Below are 26,805 nucleotides of genomic sequence, written 5' to 3'. Positions count from 1 at the left end.
CATTCATCTTGGTCCAAGTTGTTTTGGAGCCTCGCAGGCACCTCTTTAGTTTACTGCATGACTGAAGAAACCACTTGTTTTGGATTAAGCCATCTCATCTTCCCTCTTTTGTCCCATTAGTGTGCAAAGCCTGATGGGAGAGTAATTCTGGCAAAAAACAATGGATCGTTCAGCTACCTCAGGACTGAGAGGAGTGAGTCAATTCAAAACAAGTCTTTTCAGTGTGAATGAGGGACAAGAAAGACAGAAACATAATTTTACCTTTTTATTTCAACACCTTAATTATACCTCTATCATAATATTCATCATTTTATATACTGTATTTTAATAAAACAAAACTTTATATATTCATTTATTTATATACTTTAATCTCTGCATACTTATGGTCATATTGTTTGTTGTTGCATTCATTATGCATTTCACTAGACCTAATTTGTAATGCTTTCTACACTACTGCTCAGTCCTATTGTGCCAGGGTAGTGTCCATTCACTCACAGTCATGTTGAGGGAGATGCATTATGGGATACATCAGGGTTACAACAGTGCGAGCAGTATAGAAAGCATTGGAAAAAAGCAAAAAAGAAATAAAAAACTTATCTTAAGAGAATTTGTCCACACGTATTGGAAGACAAAGATTCTTAAAAAGGTTTACGTACTTAATATAGTAATTATAATATACTATGATATTTATGTTGTAATTGTCAGCATGAATAAATATACTGTAGATCTATAAATGAAGGATTCTCGCCTCATATTTGAAGCCAGTGATAAATAGCTAATGTTTACATGTAATTCTTTAACGTATCTCTTCCAAAACTGGGGTATAGAAAAAGGATATATTTATTTTGGGCAAAAGTGTGAGGTATAAGGATTATCTTTCGGTGAAATTATGTTTTTGGACCATCATTTACATGTTTCATCAAAGGCGTTACAAATAATGTAAGTTGAGTAAAGCATTTGGCCACCAAGGCAGACACAGCGTCAGACACAGAGAGTGAGGAGGTTGGTCAGACAGAAGAAGCAGAAGAAAGCCCTTTTATGATCACTGCACCTGCTGCCAGCACACAGCACTCCATGTTATGGCATCAGAGATTTATCACCCAGTGCTATGGCCAAACTTGCACTTGAAATAATGTGCACATATTTCCTCTCTCACTTTGCTTTCTCATGATTGTATGTAGAAAATATGGTTATTGTCTAATGGTGACTTTGTGAATTCTATACATATACTGTAAAAATACCCTGACCAGAGACTGCAATCAGCACAGTACAAACAAGTGGCTTGTGGATACCATTGAACATAGATATACTAAGGCAAAAGACGCACATAAATAGCCGGAGCATTAATTTGGGCAATATGCGTATAATGAATAATACTATGATTCTATTATCATTTTAGCCATCATTTACAAACAGTCTTTGTTGTCATATTTTGACCATGAATCCATTGCTTACAGCCATTCGAATCTCAGATGTGCTTAAAGCTACAAAACAGATGTTTGGTGTAAAACGCATTGTTTCACGACAGTTTGTGGCCAAATAAGTTGAGAGTCAGTGGTGGATTTCGAGCAGCAACTTTTTGACTCTTTCTTGAACTATGACAAGAGTTTTCTTACAGCAGATGGTGTGACAGTCCATCTGTTACTGGATGTGAATATAGAAGTGCATGTATAAGTTTGTTTTGATAGCACAAAATGGTGTCCAAGTATTTCTTCCATTTGACACACAATTTTCATATCTCAAAATATATGACTGCATTATCGGTGTATGGCATATTAGCAGCCCTTTGTCCTGTTGAAGTCCACTTTTCTTCTCTGGTACATCCTTTGACACTGTATGCCTCTGTTTATAATAATAATTCCCTTTGATTCATCTTAAAGGTCCCCCCTCAGTCTGTGTCTTGGGGAGAAGTAGTGACATGCATGGGAGAACTGGGTACCCTGGGGAGAGAGGTTAAATCAATGCATAAGAATGGGAAAGATTCAAAAATAAAGGTATGTAAGGTTGATAAATATAAAGGATAGGAAACATGACTAAGAAAAAATGGCTATGGTAAACAAAGAAAGGGGATGGTGTGTTTAGGAAGAGGATGACCTTCCTGTACCATCCATACTTCCTTTGTGACTTTTATAGATGTTTGTCCCAAAGTTAGTCCATCTTCCCTCACCTGTCTGTGAGCTTCTTCAGTGCCCGCTCGATGTTCATGCGGTGGCCCACTCTCGTCACCCCCAGGTCCAAGAAGTCGTCTTTTGTTAGCGAAGGTAGATGTGACCCGTCAATCTCATTGTCTATAAAACGCTCCCTGTGTTCACCCAGGTTCAAGTACGTCAGCCAGTCGGCAACATCGTACTTGGTCCAGTAGGGCAGGGGTTTCACAGCAAAGGGTTTCGCTGGTGGTGGTGGGGTGAGGTGGGGGAAGTTGAGGCATGATGGACTGGGGGGCAGGTGCAGAGGGGAAGATGCCCCAGAGAGAAAATGAGTGGGTGATAGGGAACGGGACACTAACAGTGGGTTTGGACTCTGCATCCCTGACGGTGAGTACAGTGGTGGTGTTGAGGCCTGGTAGGGGTCTCCAAGAGGGAGACCGGGGGAGGGTGGGGTGAGTGGCCCAGGGAAGTCGAAGGGGCCAGTGTAAACAGGTGTGCTGGGGAGTATGGGGAGTGAAGAGGGCCTAGGTGGAGCAGGATTTTGCTGTTCTGTGTTGTAGATAAGAGGACTAGGGGCCCGACGGCGAGAAACTGATGACCGCATCTCCTTTGTGGGGCTGCACTGGAAATCAAAAGTCTGCCTGCGCATTTTGGAGCGGTGCTTTGGTGATGTGGGATAAGGGCAGTACGTGGGAGAATGTGGAGGGTGAGAGTGAACCGGGGATGTGGGCATCTGTGGGGATGGAGAACGAGTCCAGTTCCTCTGCACTGGTACTTGAGGCGTGGGGGAGACGGAGGGGGAGGCAGCCAGGTTAGGGGCAAGAATCTGACGGTGCTGTGGTGAGGACGTTGGTAAAGGTGAAGTGGAGCGACCAATTGGAGGACTGTGAAAGGCATCTGAGAAATCTGCAGAATATCTGAAAAAGACAAATAAAACTCTATAACTTAAAAAGGAAATACATAAGTGTAGTTGAAACTAACACCAAGCCCAGAATATTGTAGTGCAACTTTTGTCTCACAAAAATGGCTTGTCGGATGTTTTATGTGTGATATTTTTGTTATTTACAGCTTTAACCACATTGGAATTTACCAGACTCCTCTGAGACTCCACTGGGAAAGTAGCTATTATAGCATGTGGAACTGTCATTGTGTAACACTGATGTTTTAACACCACTGTATTACATTGACTAGATACTCACTGAGGCAGTGATTCACCAAACTCTGCACTATAATTACTTTATGTAATGCCATACAAACCTGTTCATGGTAGGTGACTTGGGAGACTGGCTCCAGTCGTCCATGCTCTTCATACCGCTCATCTGCTGCAGCTTGGAGCTGAGTTCATTGATGATGTTTGCCTTCACCCCAGACAGAGGTGAGTGTAGTCTACGGCTGTCCATGGCCATGGCTCCTCTCTGGATCCTTCCCTGTTCATGCGCCTCCAGATCAACCCAGCTCACCTGCCGAGTGTCCATGGGCCTCTCTAAACATGCTGCCAAAGTGGTACTAAAGCCATCCTCCATTTTGGACCTGCCTTGTTTTCCTCTTGCATCTGGGAAAACCCCGTCAAACCTAGAATCTTCAGGATTTACTTGTCTGTGCAGCTGCAATGGAGCAGGATTGGTACTATTCTGCCGCCGAAGTGCAACTGATGGACCCCTCCCTCCCCCTTCTTTGTAATGAGTCATCTTTGGAAATGCAGGGTTTGCCAGTTTAGCATTGAGAACATCAAATGTTTGCCCACCTGAGTAGGCTGTGCAAAGATCCTGATTCTCAGAAACCTTTTCTGTTTCTCCCACTGCCCCTCCTCTGTCACCCCTCAGTCCAGATAAACCCAGCATCTCCAAATGATGGTCACTACTGCTGTGACTGTCCAGCTCCTCTATACCAGAGTCCACCACTGCATCCTGCCAATCTCCGCTCTTATGAATTGTGTTGGCATGATGTGGCTGGTCAGCAGCTTTACCTCCTGGGGCAATGCCAACTTTGGGCCCTGTCATGCTGTAGTCAGTGGTTGTAGGGGAGGTTGTAGTAGTAGTGGCTGCTGTAGTTGCAGTCATAGTGGTAGTTGCGTATGTCATGGTTGTGGTGAGGACAGCAGTACCTCTGTCTTGAGGCAGGCTTTGTTCACTTATAGACGGGTCATTGGAGCTACTGTAATATGGCAGGGACTGGGACATGGGCTGTGGCCTGTGCACTGATGTTGGAGCAGCAGAGCTTGTAGGGGCTGTGGTTGTAGGTGGAAATATGTGGGGCGAAGGGTAAGACGGTGACAGAGCGGACTGTGTGAGGTTGGCCACTTCGCTGTCATACGAGGTTAAACTGGATGTGGCTGAGTCCCCTTGTGAAGTGGTCTGAGAGGTATTTTTGGCTGGAGGAGGTGGATGAGGGACACCAGTGATGTTTTGCCCATGATGTGGTATACCCCTCTCATGTTTACCATTAGCAAACTGAAGTGGTGGGGGTAACGGGTCAGCAAAGACAAATTCATCTTCTGCATCTATTGACGGAGCGGGTGGAGGGAGAACCATAAGTCCTAGACCTTCTTGGGACTGTCCTGCCACTCCCCTGCTCGCACTGTCATGTGATGGAGCTGAAGGGACAGTGTATTGAGGGATGTAGCTAGTGTGAGAACTGTCAAATTGAAGAAATGAGGGTCTGCATGGGGCTGGCTGACTTGGTGGTGGGGGTGGCTGCACAATGGATACAGGCCTGTTGTTGTACACCTCTTTCTCCTTTGGGGTAGGGTAATACTGCGGCGAATACTGGCTGGTTCTGTCCTCTGAGAAGCGAACTCTGAGACCCTCTCGTGGTCCTCCTTCCTTCTCTCTCTCCACCCTTTCTCCACCTCCCAAACGCAATATCCTTGGTGACTGGGGTCGACTGAGCGATGCCGGCGAGGTGGTGGCTGTAGGTGACGTTAGATGCATTGAAACTGGAGAAGTATATGTTGATTGAGTAGGGGTTGCAAAAAGTGAAGGGGTTGGGGTTTGAATGGGGGTGGTAAACGATCCAACTGTGGACATCTGACGACCAAAATATCTATCATCACGTCGTGTCCGACGGTCATCCTTCAAGGCCCTTTCTCTTGCCGCCAATGCCAAACCAAGTGGTGATGAGGGGTCCAATACTTTACCAGTCAGTGGATGGATAAACGTAGTAGTATGCTGATGACCATACATCGAGGGAGCTGACTTGGGCTGGCCGTCATGACTGAGAATCGGTGAGGAATACTCTGGTAATCCAAAAGCAGGGGGCATACTGCTGGAGTAGTTTACATAGTTATCTCCGGAAAACATCCCCTCGTCAATAGATTTCGAGGGCCTTAATCTAGGCATAGGCACATCCATTTGAGAGCCATGTAAAGGCTGAATCCTGCCCCCATACTGTCCACCTACATCACCTCCACCGGCCTCTCCTTGGATATCCTCCTCAGACGACAGGAAAAAAGAAGCACTTTTTCTCCTCATGTCTCGAAATCGTTCCCGCTCCTTGCGCGCTCCTGCCCCATCGCCCCCTCTACCACTCCCCAAACCTCCATATGATGTCCCAAAAGAAGCTGTGTAGTCTAAGTCTTCCACATTTTGTTGGGGTGTAACAGTAGGAGCGATTGATGAAGGCGTTGCCGTGGATGTTGGTGGTTGTGGTGATGTGGTGAGCGGCTGAGGCAGGCTGTTGTTGGGACTGTCTGCTGTGTTGTCCATGGAGGGAGAAGGGGGGTCCTCTGCATCCTGAGACTGCTCCGCTTCCATGCTGCTCCCCTGACTGCTGCGCCCACTGCTGCTTGTGGATGGGGCTTTTACAATGATTGTAGGTATTGGGATAGAACTCTTCTCTTTAGGAGCCCCACCTTTAGGTCTATGCTGTCGAACGCCATCCTCCACTTTTGATTGTTTCATCAGAGCACCGCGTCCCCCTCTCCTGGCTCCGCCTCTCCCTGCTGCCGCTGGCTGTTCTCTGCTACCCATTTGTGGGTGCTGTGGCACTGGTTGGGGTTTAGGCTTAGCACTTGTTGGTGGTGTAGCACTACTATATCCTCTCCTTAACCCGCCCATTTTCCCACCGCCTCTTTTTGGAGGTTCTTGCTCTCGGACAAGTCCTTCTGATTGTCGACGAAGGGTGGGAACCATGCCCCCTGGTCCTCCTCTGTCCCAGCCTGCTTGAGTGGGATGTCCTGCCTGGGGATGATGCTGGTAGTGAGGTTGGGAGACAGGGGGTATGGGCATGGCAGGGCCTCTACCAGTATAAGGACCTGCAGATAGGGGCGGCTCTGGGGCAGATGTGTTTGGGGGTGGAGGGATTTCCTCAGGCCCTGGTACCGAGAGGCTCCGGGACAGCTTCATGGTGGGTGGGTGAAGAAATCCCCTCTCCTCCTCCATTGCACCTGAAGACATAGAAACAGTTAAGACAATTATAACTACAAATAAAATACCAAAATATCCTTTTCAAATGGTGGAGGCTACCGATGGATTTTTGACGCATCATAACAGCATGTTGAGGCCCCTGTCCCGGCTGGTAGTAAGCTTGGTTGTAGCCATAACTAGGTCCAGTCTGCATCATACTCATTGAAGATTGCTGATCGTAAGTTAGCTGTACAAAAAGAATGGACAATAAAAAAACCCCCACAACAACACAAAACTAAGTTATATGCATTATATGCATAACTATAAGGATTCTGGCACTGGATTGGTACCTGTCAGACGCCATCAAATGCATAAATGTCTTTCTAAAAATGCTTACAAAACCTGTTAACTTGTAGCCCTGCAGTCTATTCTCTATTTGGTATAAATGAAAAAGGTGTAAATGTATTTGGTCGCATAATTTGTCATGCATTAGGCAGCAGGAGATTATAGATGAATGGACACTACCTGACTCACACTTAACAAGTGTTCTGATGTGGGTGGGCTATTGTCAATCATCCTCTGTAAAGACCAGCGAGGGCAGTGGCTAAAAAAATCTAAAGATCAAGTCGCTTTGAGCATCGGCATTAGTCACCAAATCATGACTAATCTGAGATACATCTCAATGCATTAGAAAGTTATTCTCTCTTTGTAATATATAGCACCTAAATACGTAAGCATGTATAACATTGCCACTAAGGCTGTAATCCTTTGTTGTTTAGTCAATTAATCGGTCTTAATCAACCACATTTTTTTTATTAGTCAACTAATAATTTAATTAGGATTACAAGGATTTATATGGACCACAGCAAAAATGAGAATACATGCAGTGAGTTGGATAGAGTTTTGGGAATGATTGGGCATTAGTTTGTCTTTTCAGCCCTAATTTCCACAGCTAGAATGACAAAAGGTTTTTCATTGTTTTATTACTCTAATCTAGATTCTAGGAAATAAAAGTCAAGAGTGTACCTCGTTGGGTGTGATGGGGGCAATATTCTTGCCCCTGTCCCTCTTGCCCCCATGACCCCTCTGTCCCTGGCTGTCCGGTGTAATCGTGTGTTGGGCAGCAGCCAAGATTTCATCCAGCTTATCTGAGACACAGAGTGGACAAACAGCACAACAAGACCTAAGATTTTTCTTATTCTTACCCCTTGCCCTATTACATCCTCTCGGTACTTAAATGGCGAGCCCTAAGAAAAGAGATGCCCTTACATACTATAGTGAAACATCCCAATATACCTATGCTTAAACTATTTAAAATAGCCTTTCAATACATGTTGAGATGACTACTTCACACAATTTAAAAGTATATTTTATATAGTTTATATAAATGCTAAATTCACTACATAATGGGAAACTTTCTGTGGTCATTTTCTGTTTCAGAGGTCTTGTGCTTTCACTAAATTCAGCAAATATTTGAACTACATAGTAATCTATGTACCATCTGAAGACACTTGAGTGGCACCAGTGGTACATGTACCACAGTTTGAGAACTACTGCAATAGGATTCATCTGCAGTTTAAATATTTGGTGAATTTAGAGTCAGTTTAATCTACATTTCTGTCCTCTTTTGGGGGATTACTTATTTAGGACAATTATACTTGGTTTAGACTAAGAATATAGTTATATTTGAAACCTGGTTTAGATTAGGTGGTACTCCAATCGCACCAAATATATTCTTGGTATGAAAAGTCTGAGACCTACTCCTCTATTGAATGCATAAAACGGGCCAGTGAGACATGGTAAGATTGGTATTTTCTAATTTTCAAAACACACTCAATTTCACAAGAGCTTTAAGAGTTTCTTACTCAGTGCCATCTGATAGACTGTCCTCTTCTTATCAGGACCCTGGGATGGTTCATACTCTGCAAAAAGAGGAAGAGCTTCAAGTGATGTCGTTTTAATTAAAGCTGGTGGGCTGATGGAGGGAATGATAAGAGCTGATATTCACCTGCTTTCTTTTTCCATGGAGAGGCAGCTGTTGCATGCATTATTTGAAAAATAGAAACCAAACTTGTGACTCAAAGTGCAATGCCCATGCTCACTGAATATACTCTAAAGCAAATGAAAGGATGGAGTAAATACATACACTATACTGGTCACGTGACACATGTGATGGCGTGAGAGCTGATGAGAGGACAGGGACTGGGATGAAGGACATAAAAACAACTAGGGGACACAATGTTGACATTTCCACACCTTTGTCCACTGTACGGAGCATACAGCATGTTGTTGGAAGGATTCAAGAAGAAAAAGAGATTGGTTAGGGATCATGTTTATAATAAGATAGAGACTTGTCAATGTATTTTTCTAATAGTAACTATGCTGTGTAAGTGTGCACCCCCACCCACTCTTAAGGTCTCCTTTGTCGTCTTACCCATCTCTTCCAGCTCTGATGTCATGGACTTGGAGCGCAAGGCGATGGCAGGAGGGGTCAGTCTCTTAGTCTGCTGGGGTGCTGCCAAAAGGGAACCCAGCCAAATACAGTCTTGTAATGTTTAGTACTCTCATATAAACATACAGTCACCAATGACAACACTCAGGCTTTTTAGAAAGACACATACAAGCAATTGCTCTTTGTGTTGAATAATGAAAAGGAAGAGGGACACATCATGGGGAAAAGTTGAGTCATACCTCTCTTCCTGGTGGTGTCTTCAAGCTCTGGGTTTCGTGCCACCATGACGACCTTCACCATCAGGCTGTTGCCCCCCTGTCGGATCATGTTGACCACCTGCCTGTGGCCGACCTTGACCACATTCTGCCCGTTCACCTGAACACCAGACAAGGATATTATAAACCATTACAATGTAAACGTTCCCCGTTCCACAAAACATCTTTGGTTCCCTTCTATCCAGAAGTAACTTCTGCAAAAACCAAAACCCTGCCATTCCTGAGCGATTACAAAAGCTGCCACAGATGTGACTCACTGCAGGTTGAATATGTAACATATAAATTAGCATTTTGTGGAATTTAATAGAGGTGCACATTTAAGAAAACATCAGTAAAGGAACAAAGAAACTCTGTTGATGTGGCACCGAAAAGGTTCTGTGATTACTGCAATATTAAGTGGTTGTGTAGCCTATGCAGCACCATTTTTCCCTTTTCATCAAGAACAAAATGAACTAAAAAAACTCATAATAAATAATACTCTGATTAAATAAAGATTTGTCTTTAGGCACACACACAAGTGTAACAAATATGACAATTTTAAGCCCTGCCTCTGACATCATGCTTTATCTTAACCTGTATTTAAAGAAACTGGAAGAGCAACATACAATTTACTTGCTTTTTTCTTTTAATAACAAACTTGTAATTTCTAACCCAGTATCAAACAAAATGTTCCAGTGGCTTTGTTCTAAATGTTGCAAAATCACTTTTAGAGTCACATGACGACAGAACAGTATTTATCACTCACTGAGAGTTTGAGCCTTGGGTCTTTAGAGCATCATGAGAGTGCGTCTCTAATTGTGTTACCATCAACAAATGGTACGCAATGTAATTCAAACATAGCATCACCAATCAGTGCTGACCACACTTTTTTGATAAAATGCAATTTGTCAGTGGAAAACTTTTCTTTTTGTTGACATAGGCCTGCGTTTAAAGCTTTGGAAACATTGCATAATGCGCTAAGACTTAACCAAATGCTGAGTAAACAGACAAAACTGATGATTAAATCTAATGTACCATGGGAACCTCAGATTAGGAGCCATAAAGCGTGGTCCTTACCTCGATGAGGAAATCCCCCATCCTGAGGCCGGCCCTCCAGGCCACACCCCCCTCATCGACAGACTCCAGGTACTGAAGAGCGGGGAAGGCTGGCGTGGGGGTGAACTCCTCTATGGGAGTCTGGGCTACCGGAATGAACAAAGGATTTGAACATGTCAAAGGGTTAAATGACGCTACTGAAAACAAGTCAGTCTATCAAAAGTTATGTGGACATAATTTGATCACAACTTACCCTTGGCACCTCGCAGCACAAAGCCAAAACCCTCATTGTCTTTTTTCTGTAGCAGCACTGTCTTCTCCTTAATGATGTAGTCACTTAGAGAAAGACAAATAAAAAAAAAAAAGCTTCTATTTCAGATATACTGCCTCACAGAATATCTTCACTGCAGCAAACAGGACAGTTGGCGGAGGATGACATACGCAGAGATGATGCTAGCTGTTGTTAATGAAAGGTGTATCTGTGGTGACATGCAATACTAAATAGGTTAATGCATTTTGAAGAGACAAGCACTGGATCAGAAGGGGAACGCGCAGACCACAAAAAATGAAAACTTATGCATTGCATAAGATTTTGACATCTTTGGCATCCATAACATGAACTCTCATATGTGACACTTCTAATAAGGCCTACTAAGACAAGAATCTGTATCCATAATACTGAAGCCTGGGAAGACAGACAGACTGGATGAGACTTGCGGTGCAGTGTTGCCATTATTCCATTATTATATTACCACGTCTGGGACTTTTGACCAAGCTCTCTGTAATACACTACACACGGGTGGTCAAATGGACTCCACGCTGCCACATCTCATGAATCATTTCTGGGCAAGCGTTTCCAACTATATCAATTCCCCCTTGTTCTTCCAGTGAAACCCGTGGCTCAACAAGGGATGGATGATGTAAGAGGAATTGCAGCTATTTCTTTGGAGGCAGATCATTTCTGCATTAGTTGGCACTTGGACTTTTAACTCTAAGTGACTTCACAACTAAAACCAAAGGATCTGAAACAATAAAAGAGCTGTACCAGTTTGTTACGGAGGTCTACTGCTAAAACAATGGACCCAGCAAGGAATTAGCGGAAGTAACTTCCATTGCTAATCATTTTTTTTATTTGGAACTTCAGGCGGATTTCTTCATAATATGCATAAACACTCTATTTAGCTGCAAGTTAAATGCCTCCCACACTCAAGAGACGGACTGTGGTGCTGTATATTCCATCTCTGAGAAAAAAACAAGGCATTTGCACATTAAATGTTAGACTTATAGTTGTCTGACTGTGCTTTGCCGGAATTTGAATCTGGGCATTATAATTATGAATCTCGACACAAAAGGTCACTCCTTATATCTGTACTAAAACAGTGGGAATAGCATTCACAGGAAAACATATAACAACTGAATACACAAATCACATAATTTAGTTTCTGTTGTGTCCCATAAAAAATCCAATGGCAAGAAAATGTAGCATTTCAATAAATCCAATAATAGAAGTGGCGTAAAAGTTAGCTCAGTGCAGTAATGCAGCAACATGTGACTCCTGGAGGTGCAGTGAAGTCGTGAGCCACAGGCCTGGAGTCCCAGACTTCAACACCAAGCCATAACTTTAGCACCCAGCAGACGATCACTAGTTTCCCCTACTGAGGTCCGTCCCTTATGTGTTCTCCATCAATGTTAACTGTTTCGCCAACGCACGGCCGCCTTCCATCCATCTGCTCCTCACACCTCACTCCTCTTTTCTCTCACCCTGTCCTCACATCATGCCTTCCTTCTCAGAGGATCAAAGTAGCATGCAGTGGGTGGACGCTCCAGCGGGCTGGTCAGCTCTGGGTTTACTTCTCCCGGAGATGGGTCATGATGTTCAGCCTGCAATGGACTACACTCCTGAGTCATCCTCTCCACTCAACACAATTACCAGAGAAAAGCATTTTTAACCATTCACCTGCTTTTAGGTATCTGTTTGAGGACCCCACAAGTGATGCACTGGACGGGTAACTATGGACATGAAGGCAAGCAGCAGAGATATGTATAGCCTACTATACTGTATCAGAGACACTCCCTCAGCAGTCGAGCACTATGACGTATACAGCTTATATGTGAAATGTCTATGTTCTTTTCACAATGGACGCACACGCAAACCCAACCACCGGCAACACCGCACACCCCCCCTCATTGACTTTTATCTCCCAGTGCAAGTAAAACGGCTTATGATAAAATATCAATGTGGACATGGACTGGTGGGAAGCACAGACGGGCTTTAAACGGGAAAGTGGTGAATGAGTATGATGTGCTTGGAGAAATCATGACTCAAAGACAATGAAATACACCCACACTGTCTGACTGAAACGCATCAATATGAGCGCTCGCTAACACACAGAGGGACACACACATGCACACAAGAGGGAGAAAAGACACGCAAAAGAAACAAACATGCTGCAGTCACTCGTCAATGGTTGCCACATTGATAAAACATGCAGGGAGGGAACAGAGGACCAGGCATCCTCGTACACGCACAGACACACAACACATAGCTTATTAGACTGTCTTTGAAAAGGCACGGCCTGTCAGTAGCAACATCTACCTCTCCCCTCTCTCCATTGTCCTCTCCTCACATCCATAGCCAGCCAATGAATGAGGAAACAGCCCGCTACCTGTAAATGTACCACACGCTCCTGTTTCTGGGGCCCAGTGACGGCCACGAAGAAGAGAGGGAGAGAGAGAAATCTCGCTCTCCGCATCCCCCCATTGCCGCGAGCCCCCCCTTTTCTCCTCTCTCTCTCCACAGCGTGCTCCTCACACCAGCACCGCACCACCTCCCCCCTCCTCGCTCGCTCTATCCTGCTACAGCTCAGCCTCACACTTGAGAGAGAAAGAAAGCGAGAGAGAGAGAGACAGGAGAAAGCAATGTGGAGCTAAAGAGGACGATTCCCAGTGGTTATCGCAACACAGAGGGGGGGACATGGGGAGATGGAGAAAGCAAGGTGTGGGGTGGGAATGCAGTGGGGGGATGGGTGAGCAGCAAAAGGCGAGATGGGGACATGTACTGTATAATCACTGATGATATTAGATTTAACATACATACAAAATACTCTAATAACATACATTTAAATGACTGTATGTATAGAAGGATACCTCAGAAAAATGTAAATAAGCATTGACTGGCCTTTATAACAAATTGCCATCTTGCAGTCAAAAATAAAAATATGATGGACAATGTTACCAACAAATACACCAGTACTGCCAGGTACATGACTAAAATGTGATGTAATGTCACACTCTCAGATAAGGGTAGGGAATAGTAATAATAATATCTTGATGCGTTACATTACAAGCTACCAATATGCTCCATCAGCCCCTACAACCACAGACACAACAACAGTGTGACCTCTGGGTTAGTTGGCAAACGTTAGTCCAGGCCCTGCTGCCCCAGTAATTCCCATAATGGATTGTGCTATTTTCATATAGTTTCCAACCCCACTACAAAATCTGTAATAGCTGTTCTAAATTTAACTCAGGCCAAGGCCAATCAATTTCAGGGATAGTAGAGCATCCACATGTTATCCAAATATAAAAAAATCACCAAACTTAACATGCAAATCTGTAAATTACTGTTTTTATGGTGCATTAAATTTGCCTGTAGGTCCCTGTTCCCGGAGCTGTCAGCGCCCCTCGAGCGAACATGCGGCTCTACAACAGTCATTGACATTCTCCTGTGCGCTGCGCCACAGAGAGGGGGAACATGGTCCGGATCACAGTGTAATGGAGCACCACTTCACTTCACCATGTGGCTGCAATTACCAGCCCCCTCCACATATGTATCAGGACCCACGGGCTGCCACTGCATTCATTTACAAAACAAGCCAGGGTGAGTTAAAGGGCTGTGCTTTCTGAATGACAAATGTATGACGTATGGGAAACTGTGAAACCTTGAGGAGAGGCTGGCAAGTCATCTATGTTAGCCCAAGGAACTAAGTGGAGTTTGTGCTGTAGTCATGACTCATCACAGATATGAACCATGTCCTTACTAAGAGACACAGACAGATGCAACAAGAATAAATAGCAATATAGACATTTAAAGTTACGGTATGAGGATTCAGATTGTAATTGCCAAGTGTACCAAGCAATACATGGTGTAAAATCTATAGGAGAGCCATGCAATTATCCCTGTGATCTTAAACCTTAAATTAAACTGGTGATCTTTGAGCTCAGATGCTACCAGGAAACTGTACCACTTTTAACTACTATGCCTTAAAGTATGAACAAAACTTAATTCATTATGAACAAATAATTTACTATGTTTAGTTCAAGCTTAGTAACTTGGTACTTAAGTTCAGCTTAGTACTTAATTAGGGGCTAGGGTTAGGAATAAGGGTGTTAATTAGGGTACTATTCTAAATAAACAGTGTGTTCATTATGAATTCAGTCAAAAACAAGTGCTGTTATTATAAAGTGTTACCCGGGGATCCCAAGGAAAACATCTGCAGTAAATAATCAACTGTACTTTTACTGACCCCTTGTGACTAGAGTTTAGTCCTTTCTCACATGGGCCAAAATTGTAAAAATGTTACTTTCAGTTTTTGGTAGATGTAAATGGGAAACACATTATGTCGCATGTGTTTGTTCCACTGAGTTGCGAGTGAGTGATAACATGGAGTAATGTTACCCCAAATAGCTTTAACATTTAACTGTCCCTTCACTTTTCCCGTATCTGTTCTCCATATGAGCTCTGTAATGTTGTTTATAATAGGATCATCATATTTCTAGGATTGCTGGCAGCTGGGTTTCTGATGCCTGGCCAGCAATTTTAAGCGTAATACATATGAAATGGAGAAAAACACGACTTAGCAACACAATAACAAACTCAACACTTGTTTTGAATTGATGTCTTGTGGCTTTTTCTGCGTATCTAAAGGCAGAAAACAGAACTTTATTTCCCATGGTACATGCAGTATGGAGGTACAGGGGTCAAGCACACATGCCCACTGTGATGGAGCGCCTCCCGCCTGTTGCCAAACAACAGTGTGTCAACTATTTCAATCACCTTGACTGGCCTCGCAGGTTCCCATTACAATAATAAACTCGCAGCTGCCTACACTCATGTGACAAATCACAGCTACAAATATATTTTCAATGCACCCACTCCAGTTTAATCCAGCCTTTATTAGCCTTATACAAGTTGCAAAGGACCGTATCCCAGCATGCTTTGGGCAAGAGATTAAATGCATAGTGATATCCACATCTGGTTTGGAGTATATTGGACTGTTGATTTTAGCTGTCCAGTGTCACGACTTGTTTTTCATGATGCTATCAGGAGTGGACACCGCCTAAGTTCATGACCGTGTCTGCTGCGTCTTCGATGACCACATCAGATTTTACGGCGCTTAAGTACATGAAAATCCTTCAGTATCCCAGGACACATGTCTAGAGCGCTAGTTCAAATCACAGATCACAGTTTTGCAAAGAGAGTGCTTCCATGTGTTACCCAATATTGTTGTTACACACTGAATGAATGATGATGTGACAACTTTGGCCATTTATTGTGTTTTCCTTGGCTCAGGTATGCATCTGTGATAATTGTTCTGGCAATGACTGCAGCAATCTCATCTAAATTGTGTAAACTATCTAATTAAATGTCTCTACTCAGAGAGTATCTTGATTTCTAATGACGTCAATAGCTGTTAAGTCAACTACAGCTGCTCATGCTTCAAGTTTTTGTCTTAATTTATTGATGATTTAAGCAAAGGTTTGTAATCTGTCCACAGAGCTTTGGGTGAATACAATGACAATCAATTCAAAGACATCTGATCTGACATCTGAAGCTTTAACAGATTTTTGCTAACAAAAAGATGTTACTTTTTTTTTTTTTTGTTATAATGAATTTTAAAATGTAGTTATTTGCCTATATAAATAATATTGTATCATTGTATGGTATACTTGAGATGTGTTTGCCTGTACAAAATGTGTAATGTTAAACGGGGAAATGTTTAGTGCTTTTCTCTTTCACTGCAAGTTTAAACTGACCACTAATTATAATTATATGTTCTAACTGTTTCTTACCTGGGCCCATCGGTGCCATCATAGGCTCCCACAGTGACATTACGGAAAAGCTTCCTCTTTGCTTTCTCGCTGCGTGTCTCTGCAAACATACAGTCATGTGTCAATGCCTTTCTGCTCAGGTCTTTTTATATCACACTAATCAAATATGCAGTATTTACTCTGGCTACAACACATGGCTCACTGTATGGCTCACTGATCTGTGAAGAGGAAAGTTAAAGTGCCTCTGTCAGCTGCTCTTGTTAACATGAGTGTGTCTGGTGCTACAGTGACTTAAAGGAGACATCCAGCCTCAGGGAGAACACAGCCTATTACTCACAATGCCCACTGTCATGTACTGTCTGTGCAACGCAGTTATGGACACAGTGAGTCATATTCATATGCAGTGTCTAATTAAAATTGAAATAAAATAAGATATATGTTTGAACAGATGATTAATTTGACCTATATGAGCTAGACAAAAAGTTTATAAGTCAAAATATAATTTTGAACAACCTTTACTAGTTTCAATTTATGCAGTTGGTTTGTTGGTTTGTTTTACAGTTTGTTTAAATGTTTTTGTTATTATTTCAAGCAAAATCATTTGTCCATGGAGCAGTGTTCGGAAGTAACTAAATACGTGTACCAATATGTATTCAGAGTACAAAGAACTGTATTCTGATACAGTCATTCTTTCATTTTGGTGGTATTTAGAATTTAAATAATTAAAAAACTTTAAAAATCAATGGAATACATTCTAGTACATTACAGTCCAGGGTTCAAACTGTACAGTGTTATTGCAAACAAAAAGAAAACACTGCTCTTGCCGTGCCTGCAGGTGTGATTTTTCCTCTTCTAGTTAGTGATAAATAAATGCATAACAAACATAATGCTGTTTTAATCCCACATTGCATTTTTACACTATAATATATTGCAACTCAATGTGAAATTATTCCAAGTATTAAGAATCCAGTACTGCCAAGACCAAATATTCAAGTATTAAATAAGATTGATTGTAAAAATATAGAAACTAGTCCAGTCCAAAAATGTAAGCAACACCTTAAATAACTTTTTAACTCTTATTTGTGGGGCAGTTTGTCTTTTGACTTCTCTACTGTTCACAAAACTGATTTGTTTGCCTGTAAAATGTAAACTAAAACTTAAAAGACAAACAGTGGCTTACATTGGCACTGAAACCTCCTGTGGCCGAGACTCACCTGATCGATTGTCCTTGCCGAGAGCTGCCACTTCCTCCACACAGTCCGAGGGAAACCATCCAGTGCGACCTTTCACAGTGCCCTCCCAGAACCCGCCCTCACCTACACTCAACACTACAGCAAAAGTACAGACAAGAGCAGAACAAGCTTTGAATATGCAGGAAAAAATGTGAAAATAATGAATGTACCAGGTTTAAAATATTGTTCATGATCACCTTTAACTTTGTCCCCTTTGCTGATTGAGAGCTCCCGGTCTCCACTGGCAGAGTAGGATTTGGTAGCCATATACACACGCCCTGGTACTGCGCTGTACATACGCTTCACCTGGCCTCCCCCGCTGCCTGCTGATGGCGCACTGCACAAAAAGCAATCTGTTATAAATACATTTGTTAAGATTTTTTTTATATAGTGAAAGCATTAGCAATGATTGGTAAAATAGTAGGCCAATTTAACTCTGGCTTGTATGTTTGCAAGCATTTGGTTATGTTTGGTCTGTTACTCTGGCGCCATTTAGAATAAAGAACATTAGCTGATTGTAGTGTAAACATGAACTAACTGGCAGCACAAAATCATAATGTATGTTTTAGCTTTTGGTTTTTGAAACAGTGGATATGCTTACATCCACATCAAAAAATATCCTGATTATCTGATTTCTGGAATTATCAGAAATGTTGTGTAAACAGCAATATCTGATGTGTGTGATTGTTTACACCTGTGCAGGTTTTGGCAAGTAAAATTATACAAACTAATGTGGCAAGCGTCAAAGAGGAAATGTTAAAGACTGAATGAGTTATTTCCCTCCAAATCCAACAGTTCATCACTTGTAGTTTACCCCTGTCTCCCCCGTGGCTGTCTGTGCCTCTCCTCCGTATCACTCTGCCCCCCTCTCCCTCGGGATGGGGACCTATGTCGGGTCCTGGGACTGCTGGAGCTCCTCATGCTCACTGATGCTCTGCGCTGACCCTACTCCAACGACAAAACAGAATATAAACATGTGAAAGATATGTTACAGTTAAAACATAGGACCATCACCTGAGATCCTGTACCTGTGCGGGTGTGGGAATGTTGGTGGGCTTGTTTAATGGATGTGCAAGGTCTGGCTGGGTCATAGTGTTGTCACTGTTGGCTCGCAGTAAGGGGTGGTTGTGTAGTCCTGGCAGAGGGAGGGTGTGAGAGCTCTCTCTGCGTTTGGGAACATACTTAGGTGACTCCAGAAATGGCACTAAGAAGAAAAAGGAACTGTTCAGTATGCAAAAACCAGACCAGAGACTAAACTTTGAACACTGTAACAATGGGAAATAACATTTAAATCATCAACATGACTCAATGTTACAAACAATTAAAAACTGTATTGTTATTATATTATTGAAAAAAATCTCTGCTGACTAAATCAACTATAAATACATTACTTACTGCATTTTACAAACACTAAAAAAACATACCTACATCTGTATCCTTATGGTTTTTGATGAGCTCCCCGAGTTCAAAGTGTCCGGACATAACTGCCAACTGGAAAGCAAAACTTAAAATACTGAAAATAATCAATTTCTGACTTAAATATTGATACCACAATTTTACCTGAAAAGGTGTGTGGCCATGCTTGTTTTTGGCCTCCTTATTAGCTCCCCTGTACAGAAGAACACGCACACAGCTCTCCTACAAGCCCCACAGAAACAGAGACAGATTTTGCAACATAAAAAATATGTAATAATAATGATTATTGCTGCTGGTTTATTACATAGCACTTGTTTTTCATACTCGCCTTATTGTAGAGGGCTGAGATGTGAAGAGCTGTGTTCCCTGAGGCATTTTGAGAAGTGGTGTCTGCCCCATAAAACAGCAGATGCTCCAAGTGCTGGGCAAAGCCGTTCTGACAAGCCTTCCACAACATCAAAACAATATGATTAGGAATAGGTCACACAAGTACAAGAAGTGGCACGGAGGAGATTACAATGCCATCCGTCAAAATTGTGAATTAGTTCAATAAATAAATAAATATACACAACTTTTATTATATTCTTGCCACGAAGGGATTGAGGTGAGGTACATCCAGGACAACGGCCAGTTAAAGTCAACATCAACAAACAATATCCTTCCACCTTCATTCATTTTATTTGACTAATACATGCAGGATCTAGATTCTGGAAAGCTTGAAATGAACTGCAATTCTGGTAATACAAATCAATATTTTGCTGACAAAATAGTAAAGATAACAGGAACTTTAGTATTTTTTTTTTTTTTATGACAGGGTTTTGTTAACACTAATTGTAATTCCTAATCATTAAACACATACTGTCTTGTACTGTATTAGAGCTTCACCTTCTAGATAAAACAAATTTTGATGGAATATTCTTATTTGTTGTCACTTGTATATCAATTGTGACTTTGCATGATCACACTAATAAGAATTGCAAGATGAGTTATAATAAACTCAAATCTCATCTCAGTTTTCATGTCACTGTGAACGTACCATTTGATAACACTATAAATCCTAAGTACATATTTGAATGCATAACATCATAAAGGACTTAACAAATCAATGTGGCACATAACATTAGACGCACAAAGTCAGAGTGAGGGTCAGAGTTGTTTCTCTGCACCATGGTGAAACACTTTGAACACAAAAACAACACAAACTTGTGAGGTTTCCGTCATATTTTGCTGCATGGATGGAAATATCACAAGACATGAACTAAGTAAAGATACAGACACACAGCGCGCAGTCACACAAAAATAAAACTCCATGACAACCACCGGCTCACGGCTTAATCATCATGTGCGCACTGTTGGGGAGGCAATGCAACCACAAAGAGACTCTGTATGTGGTTAAAGTGTGTCTTTCTCAACTATTTTATATTAGGCAGGAATATGGGAATGGAGGGATGAAGGGTACCTTATGTATTTCTTCCATTCCAAACTCCTCTTCATCCCTGTGCTATGGAGAGAGAGAATGGTTGAGTGAAAGGGTGAGCGTTCCAGAGGCTAAATCTCTGTTCTGTAATGTAGTGTACTGAGATTTGGGAACTGAGGTGACTTGTTCAAAGATATACACAGTTGGGCAGATGAATGGAAAATGAGACAGGATAGATGAGATGATGGATTCTTTTAAGCAGAAGTTGCAGTGTTGTTTGTTGGTACCTGGTGTGATTCGTCCCATCCGTTCTCATCCCTTGTGCCCAGTTTTGCCCTGTAGTAGAGTAGGGTCTCGCAGCAAGAAGTATCACCCCCTGTCAGTACAGTATGGTACAGCGGGGTCAGGCCACAGCGATCCTTGTAGTCCGGAGAGGCGCCCAGTGACAGCAGAGCCTACAAAGAACCATTAATAAACAGTTTCATTAAAGGGACCAAACCAAGATTTTGCTGTATTATTATTATTTTTTTCACAATAGAATGGATACATACATATATTAATAATACTATGAATATAGAAACGAAAAGAAAAAAGAGGAAAAAATGTATGCACACACACACACACAAAGTATATATGCAGTATTGTATTGTAGTTTGGATTCATGTTACTGCGTACCAGGAGTCCAGTGTGATTGTGAGCTCTGACTGCCTTATGCACCGGAGTCAGTCCATCTCTGGTCCTAAAGTCCAGGTGTGCGCCCCCCTGCATCAGCACTCTCACCCCCTCCACAGACAGACCAGCCTGCATGGCCACGGAGAGGGGCGTCTCTGACCAACAAAGAAATTAAGCAGGTCATTATGATATTATCCGGGCATTTGCACCATAACACCAACTGACTCAACTTTTTCCAAACCTACTGTGTTATACAAAGCTTAAATATACCACTCATGACCTTACCTCCGCTGTCAGGATCATGGAAATTTGGGTCAAGCCCTTTTTCAAGGACTTTTGCTAGTTTCTCCACTGCTCCAGTTTGAATGTAATCAAGGAATTTCTTGAGACTTGCCTAATAGAAAAAGGAGTAAGCTGAAATGATTTGATTTGTTTGCCGACAGTTCAATGGAGTTCATTAAAGAAGAGGTACCTTGGTGGAGAGCTTGGCGAGAGCTTTTTCATCCAGATTGGTCTGTTTGTACACTCTGGTTTTGTACCGAAACTGAGAAGGGAAAACAGTGGAAAATGAATGGGTGTCTCATCAGACCTGTGTATAGCTGAATACTATGACTTTCAATCTGTTTTAATGCCTCTACAAAGGGAATAAACCCCATTATTTTTAAACCGCAACAGCACAGCAATGATTTCAAATGAAATTGAAAATGGGTTTTTAAAAGCATGTAATCCTGGCTTGCACAAACAATTCCCCCCAGCACATAGTCTCTGAATCGTGGCTAAAGGGATGATTATTCAGAAAAGTAAAGTCTTTGAGTGTTTGCACAGATTTAGTCTCCCACTCATTATCACTGGAACAGCTCCACCACTTTGTTCTCTCAGTTATTAAGCCACACTTTCTCTGCTTGGGGGAAAAGCTTGAGTTAAAATGATATATTTGCACAATTAAAGGTCTAGCATCAAATGCCTACCTGGATGTCTTTATGTTAAAAGTCTAATATTTCTATATATTTTTTTTTTTAATTACTGTGCTCTGTTAGTCATAATGGCAGAAATAAATCTGAATTCATTGTATTTGCATATCTATAAGTACAAATTATTGTTTGCATCCTGTCTGTTTGCATCATAGACATTTCAAATTTTAACTATCAATTTTTTCTGGTCATACGATCAGATTAAAAGATACGATTATTATAAACATGTACATTGTTATAAAATCTCAACCACCATTACACAACATATTTACAGTACACACGTGAGTGAATACGGCACAGGATAATTTGAGTATAAAGGGCGTAGTGGGTTAATACACTGCAGATGTGGTTATTTAGTGTCAACAGGACAAATATGACTTCACATATAGTGTGTAAAGGCTATAGGAGATTGTAGGGTTTTGGCAGACACTCCAGAAAATGCCAAATGAAACCTGATGCAATGTTATAAATACATTTGATGTGAGGCAGATGTGGATTCATGGTCACTACACTTTACAAGGCCTCTTCATGGAGAGGCATATCCTCCACTGGAGCAGAGTCAAGAATGTAAACTATCTGGTCCACAGCCAGGATCTCACTAGGGTCCTCTTTCTGCCCTCCTTCTAATATGAACTTACACAGTTCATCCACCAGAGGACAGTGTCATACAACTCAGCACCAGCTCTTCTCCAGACTTTCATATAAACTAGATTAGTTGTATATAATTTTAATTCCATTCCAGTAATTCCATTGGTAATACATTGGATATCTTTATTCAGATGATGTATAGATAATATCTGACAAAGCTTGGTCAACAAACATTTTAGTCCAGAATTATTTTTATAGCAACTTTGGCATTTTACCACATATCTACAGTACATCTTCCTCCATAACATTTTTATATTCTATGGTACCACCTTAAAAATAGTTTTAGTACCAGCTTAAATAAACTATGACCAAATAGAACTCTGCCTGGTTTATCTAGAACTAAATCAAATCATTTTAACCACGTTTAAATTAGATCTAAACCAGGACTATATGAGGACTAATCTCTAAAGGACTTTTGAATATCATCTGATGAATCCCATCACTGGCAAGCGCACTTTAACCAGTACTAACCACTGATTGAGCTTGTGAATATGCAAACTACAGCACCATACCTCAAGGTAGGGCACCCCCTTCTCGAAGGTCTGGGCATAGTGGCTGAGGGGGCGCTCCTCCTCCAGAAAGCGTGCGTCCCGCCCCTCTCCGGCCGGCTGGAACAGGCCATAGTTGTAGACGTCCCACAGAGACTCGCTGAGGGAGCAGATGATCTGCTGTTTGGCGTTCCACACGGTGCAGTCCTGGTCAAACTGGAGACACCTCTGACATCACACAGACATAAGATAATGTTAATGTGCTTTAGTGATCATAAACACTGTATCAGGAAACAAAACCCAACAGGAATCATGAGTTGGGTATAAATGCAGATAAAAAAAAGAGTACAATTGTGAATAGGGTTGTTTCTCATTTGCAAAAAGTCAGATAGGAAACTATTAGGTTTGTTGACAACAACAACAACAACAACATAGAATAAATAATGTCCAGTTCAGTTCAAATCAGTTGTGGCGACGTGATTAGTTTCAGCTGTCACTTTGGAGTTTGCTTGGTGGAGTAGTGAGTTTATTAGCAAAAACTTAAGCTTTAGTGTTTAATTTATACATATATGGCGGTGAGCGTATGAGGACAAAATGGTGTGCAGAATATAAATGCACTATCTGTAAATAATTAATCACATGACACTTTCGTCAAGATGAAATGACTTGAGTTGTTGAGATCGCGAGCTTTCCTCACAGTTCACACTCGAGCTGCGGGAAGCAGAACTACAATGTGTACTCTGGGATGAATATTTCCCTTTGCTTATTTTCTTTGATGTCTTTATGAACGATGCCCTTATTTCTTTTCCAGCTATACAATAGACATAATACAATTTCATAGTAATCTATCCACACCGTACATAAAGACAGTCATTAATTGCCATTTTCTTTGTAAAATGTAATGCTGCAGGACAAAAGCTTTGAATGAAATGTTCATATTTGCACAGCTATTGTTCTGTTTCAGCAACCTGTGAATAAAATTGCAGAGCTCAGCACACTTTCGTACCCCCTGTGCACTCCACCCCTCTCCCCTCTACCTCCCTATAGGATGCACTATTTGATTGTGTAGCCGACTGTATTGGCATGGCAACCAGTTCATTAGAGGAGGCAGGCAGCCGTTGCCGTAGTGATGTCTTAGTGGTCCCTGGGAGGTACACCACATGATCAGGGCGTACTTGTGTTGTAAGCCTTTCTAAAGCACAACTAACCCAGTAGTAGATATATATATATATATAGACCTTATATGTTTTACAGTACTGTATACTTGTAACTGCATACTTCATTATATCTGGATTTACAGTGGTGCATGTCCGCTCATTTACATTGCACTACAGGCTTTTGCAGGTGCATACATCTTCCTTTTTGCTTATTCATCCCTTCCCTAAACCCGCACCCCGCTCACTTTAACCTCCTTATGTCTCAAAATTACTCCTCTGCAGTGTTCAGAGAAGAAAATGATGTATACAGGAGTACAATTTCTTGCACATATTTCCTTCCATTTTCGCGCCTGTCCCCGAACTCATTAAAAAGCTATTAGATAATTAGCAATTACTGTTATATTGAGGGCAGATTAGCTGACATGTAGAACAGTTGGCATGTTCAGGGAGTTGTAAATGGGGAAAACTATGGAGGAGGGCTTACACTGGGGGATGCATTCACACCTGGATATACAAAGACCCCAAGTCTGAAGGAGACCAGGGACAGACACTCCCATTTCACCAACAGTGCGAATTGGTTTTGTAAACTAGTAATACTCACATGACCCACTGCTCAATATTAGAGTGTTACCAAGTCTGTTTGCACCCAACACTGGTCAAACTGTATTTTTATCTTCATCTCCTTTTTGTAAAGATTACAGTTTATAGGATGACTGCTGGGGCTTGTAGTAGTCCCTTAAGTAGTAAGTGAAAGCAGAAATAGCTACTTTCAGTTTTTGCTTCAATACTAAGTGGTTGTTTAAATAGTTAAGAAAGGGGCAAATGTTTGGTTTAGCCTGAAGTGTAATAACCCATAAATAACATTTTAGGATATTTATTATTTAATATGTAGTTGTTAAAATTTTCAACTATAAGAAACTTGAAGCTCTCCAGCTATAAAAGAGAAGAAAAGAAGAGGGGGATCTAACTTAAAATTTAACGGGGATTTAACGTAAAATTCTACCCTCGTTATGAGGCTTCATTTCTAGTTTAAGCTTTTGAAATCTAAATCTGTGAAATAAAGACAAGCTTTATTTGTGTGTGTGTCTGTACAGCAGCATGCACCTACTGTTTGTTTGATGTCTGGGATGCCAATCCGAAACACCATCATGGTGGGGTAGGAGTCCTCCGTGGGGGCCACTGAGGTCATGCTGCGCTCCATTAGGGCCCTTCTTTTCAGCACAGCATTTAGCCCAGAGTGGTGTTGGTTGAACACATTTGGTAGATGCTTATTGGTTGGCAGATGAGGGAACTGACTGGATGTGTAACCTCGGTTTCCCTGGTTACCAGGCCTCTGTGCTCGGTCAGCTCTCTGTCTACCGACCACTATGGCGGCCGGTTTGGTCACCTCTCCACCTTTAAGGTCCCAGGACCTTCCTCTCAGCATATCCCTGTCGTCCTTCAGCCCTCCATTCTCCGGGTCACAGCCACCTTCCTCGCTTTTCTCTCCAGCCAGTTCCTCTTCCTCCTCTTCATCCTCCCCATCTTTGCCATCCTGACTGGGATAAAAGGGCTTGTTATTTCCCAGCATCCCTTGGTGTGTAGGGGTCACTGCAGAGAGGGCTGAGTGACATAGTTGTCATGAAGACAAAACATGGCTATCCCATGACAGGGTCCATCCAGAGACACACGCTGTGGAAACAGGCAGAAAAGAGTAAACTTAAGACATTGATTTTACCTTGTCATCTTCAGGGTCGTCTGCTACAGACATAATGAGACAGAAGCCAGCGGCAAAGCCAAATGTCCATATGTGAATGAGCTGGTCCACATTCCCATTTAGCCACTGGGAAAGCATCAGGGAATAACAGGCTGATGGAATACAGGCTAAATATACTCTCTGTGAATTTGCATCACGTTTTTGAGGAGGAGAGTGAGAAGACAGGACATTTTCACACAAGGTCAAGATCACTGCTCTTTTATAGGACAGCTGTCTGAAGCATGACCCAAGGCTAAAGAGCGTAATGTGAACTTCAGTCTCGTCAAGTATTACCTGTCAAAACTGCTTCAACAGAATTATTCCAGACAATAACTATTGGAAGTCCTCAGAGAACTTACATGGACGGGTTACAAAGTTATTTTTAGAGTCACTACAACCGGCCAGCCTGAAAGTACAAATTAATTTGGTACCTGCCTTATACACTGCATTCTCAGTTTCAAAACCATTGTCCACAAAAACTCAAATGTCCAAATTCAATTTTTGCAAAAGCAGACAAACATTTAACATAAAGACCTTATCCCAGATGAGTCCCTAATTTAAAAGGTGCACAATGTTACGTTTCTGGTGGAAAGTGCGCCTCATGGTTGTCTACGCGGAGATGCTATTGCTTTAGTTGGAATGTTCCACAGTGTTTCATTACTTATGTTTCTCCATGGAGACAAACAGGTGGTACCAAGTTACAGATAAGATTTTAGGAGAGGCAACCCTGCTCATAGAATGAATGCATGTTTATGAAGGTATTTAT

At 41.9% G+C, this 26,805-nt stretch overlaps 1 protein-coding gene across 1 annotated transcript; it reads right to left on the bottom strand.

The window, feature by feature from the left end:
- Window positions 1-293: 293 nt before the first annotated feature.
- Window positions 294-25,874, bottom strand: LOC117387762 (SH3 and multiple ankyrin repeat domains protein 1-like). Its single transcript, XM_055229808.1, has 27 exons — window positions 25,413-25,874; window positions 23,172-23,375; window positions 21,513-21,584; window positions 21,326-21,434; window positions 21,044-21,195; window positions 20,656-20,823; window positions 20,411-20,452; window positions 19,280-19,396; window positions 19,096-19,173; window positions 18,960-19,026; window positions 18,564-18,739; window positions 18,350-18,480; window positions 17,733-17,872; window positions 17,518-17,631; window positions 16,325-16,403; window positions 10,506-10,588; window positions 10,274-10,398; window positions 9,182-9,317; window positions 8,925-9,005; window positions 8,633-8,755; window positions 8,499-8,525; window positions 8,356-8,412; window positions 7,517-7,638; window positions 6,611-6,737; window positions 3,405-6,531; window positions 2,168-3,064; window positions 294-1,940 (listed from the first exon to the last, which is right to left on the bottom strand). The coding sequence occupies exons 1-27, from the start codon at window positions 25,872-25,874 to the stop codon at window positions 1,889-1,891; spliced, it is 7,068 nt and encodes a 2,355-aa protein (XP_055085783.1). The 3' UTR covers window positions 294-1,888.
- Between the last annotated feature and the right edge of the window lie 931 nt (window positions 25,875-26,805).

The sequence above is a fragment of the Periophthalmus magnuspinnatus genome, chromosome 19 (assembly GCF_009829125.3).
Source record: "Periophthalmus magnuspinnatus isolate fPerMag1 chromosome 19, fPerMag1.2.pri, whole genome shotgun sequence".
In the NCBI taxonomy this organism is placed as follows: domain Eukaryota; kingdom Metazoa; phylum Chordata; class Actinopteri; order Gobiiformes; family Gobiidae; genus Periophthalmus; species Periophthalmus magnuspinnatus.
This window is presented reverse-complemented; position numbering and strand designations above follow the sequence as displayed.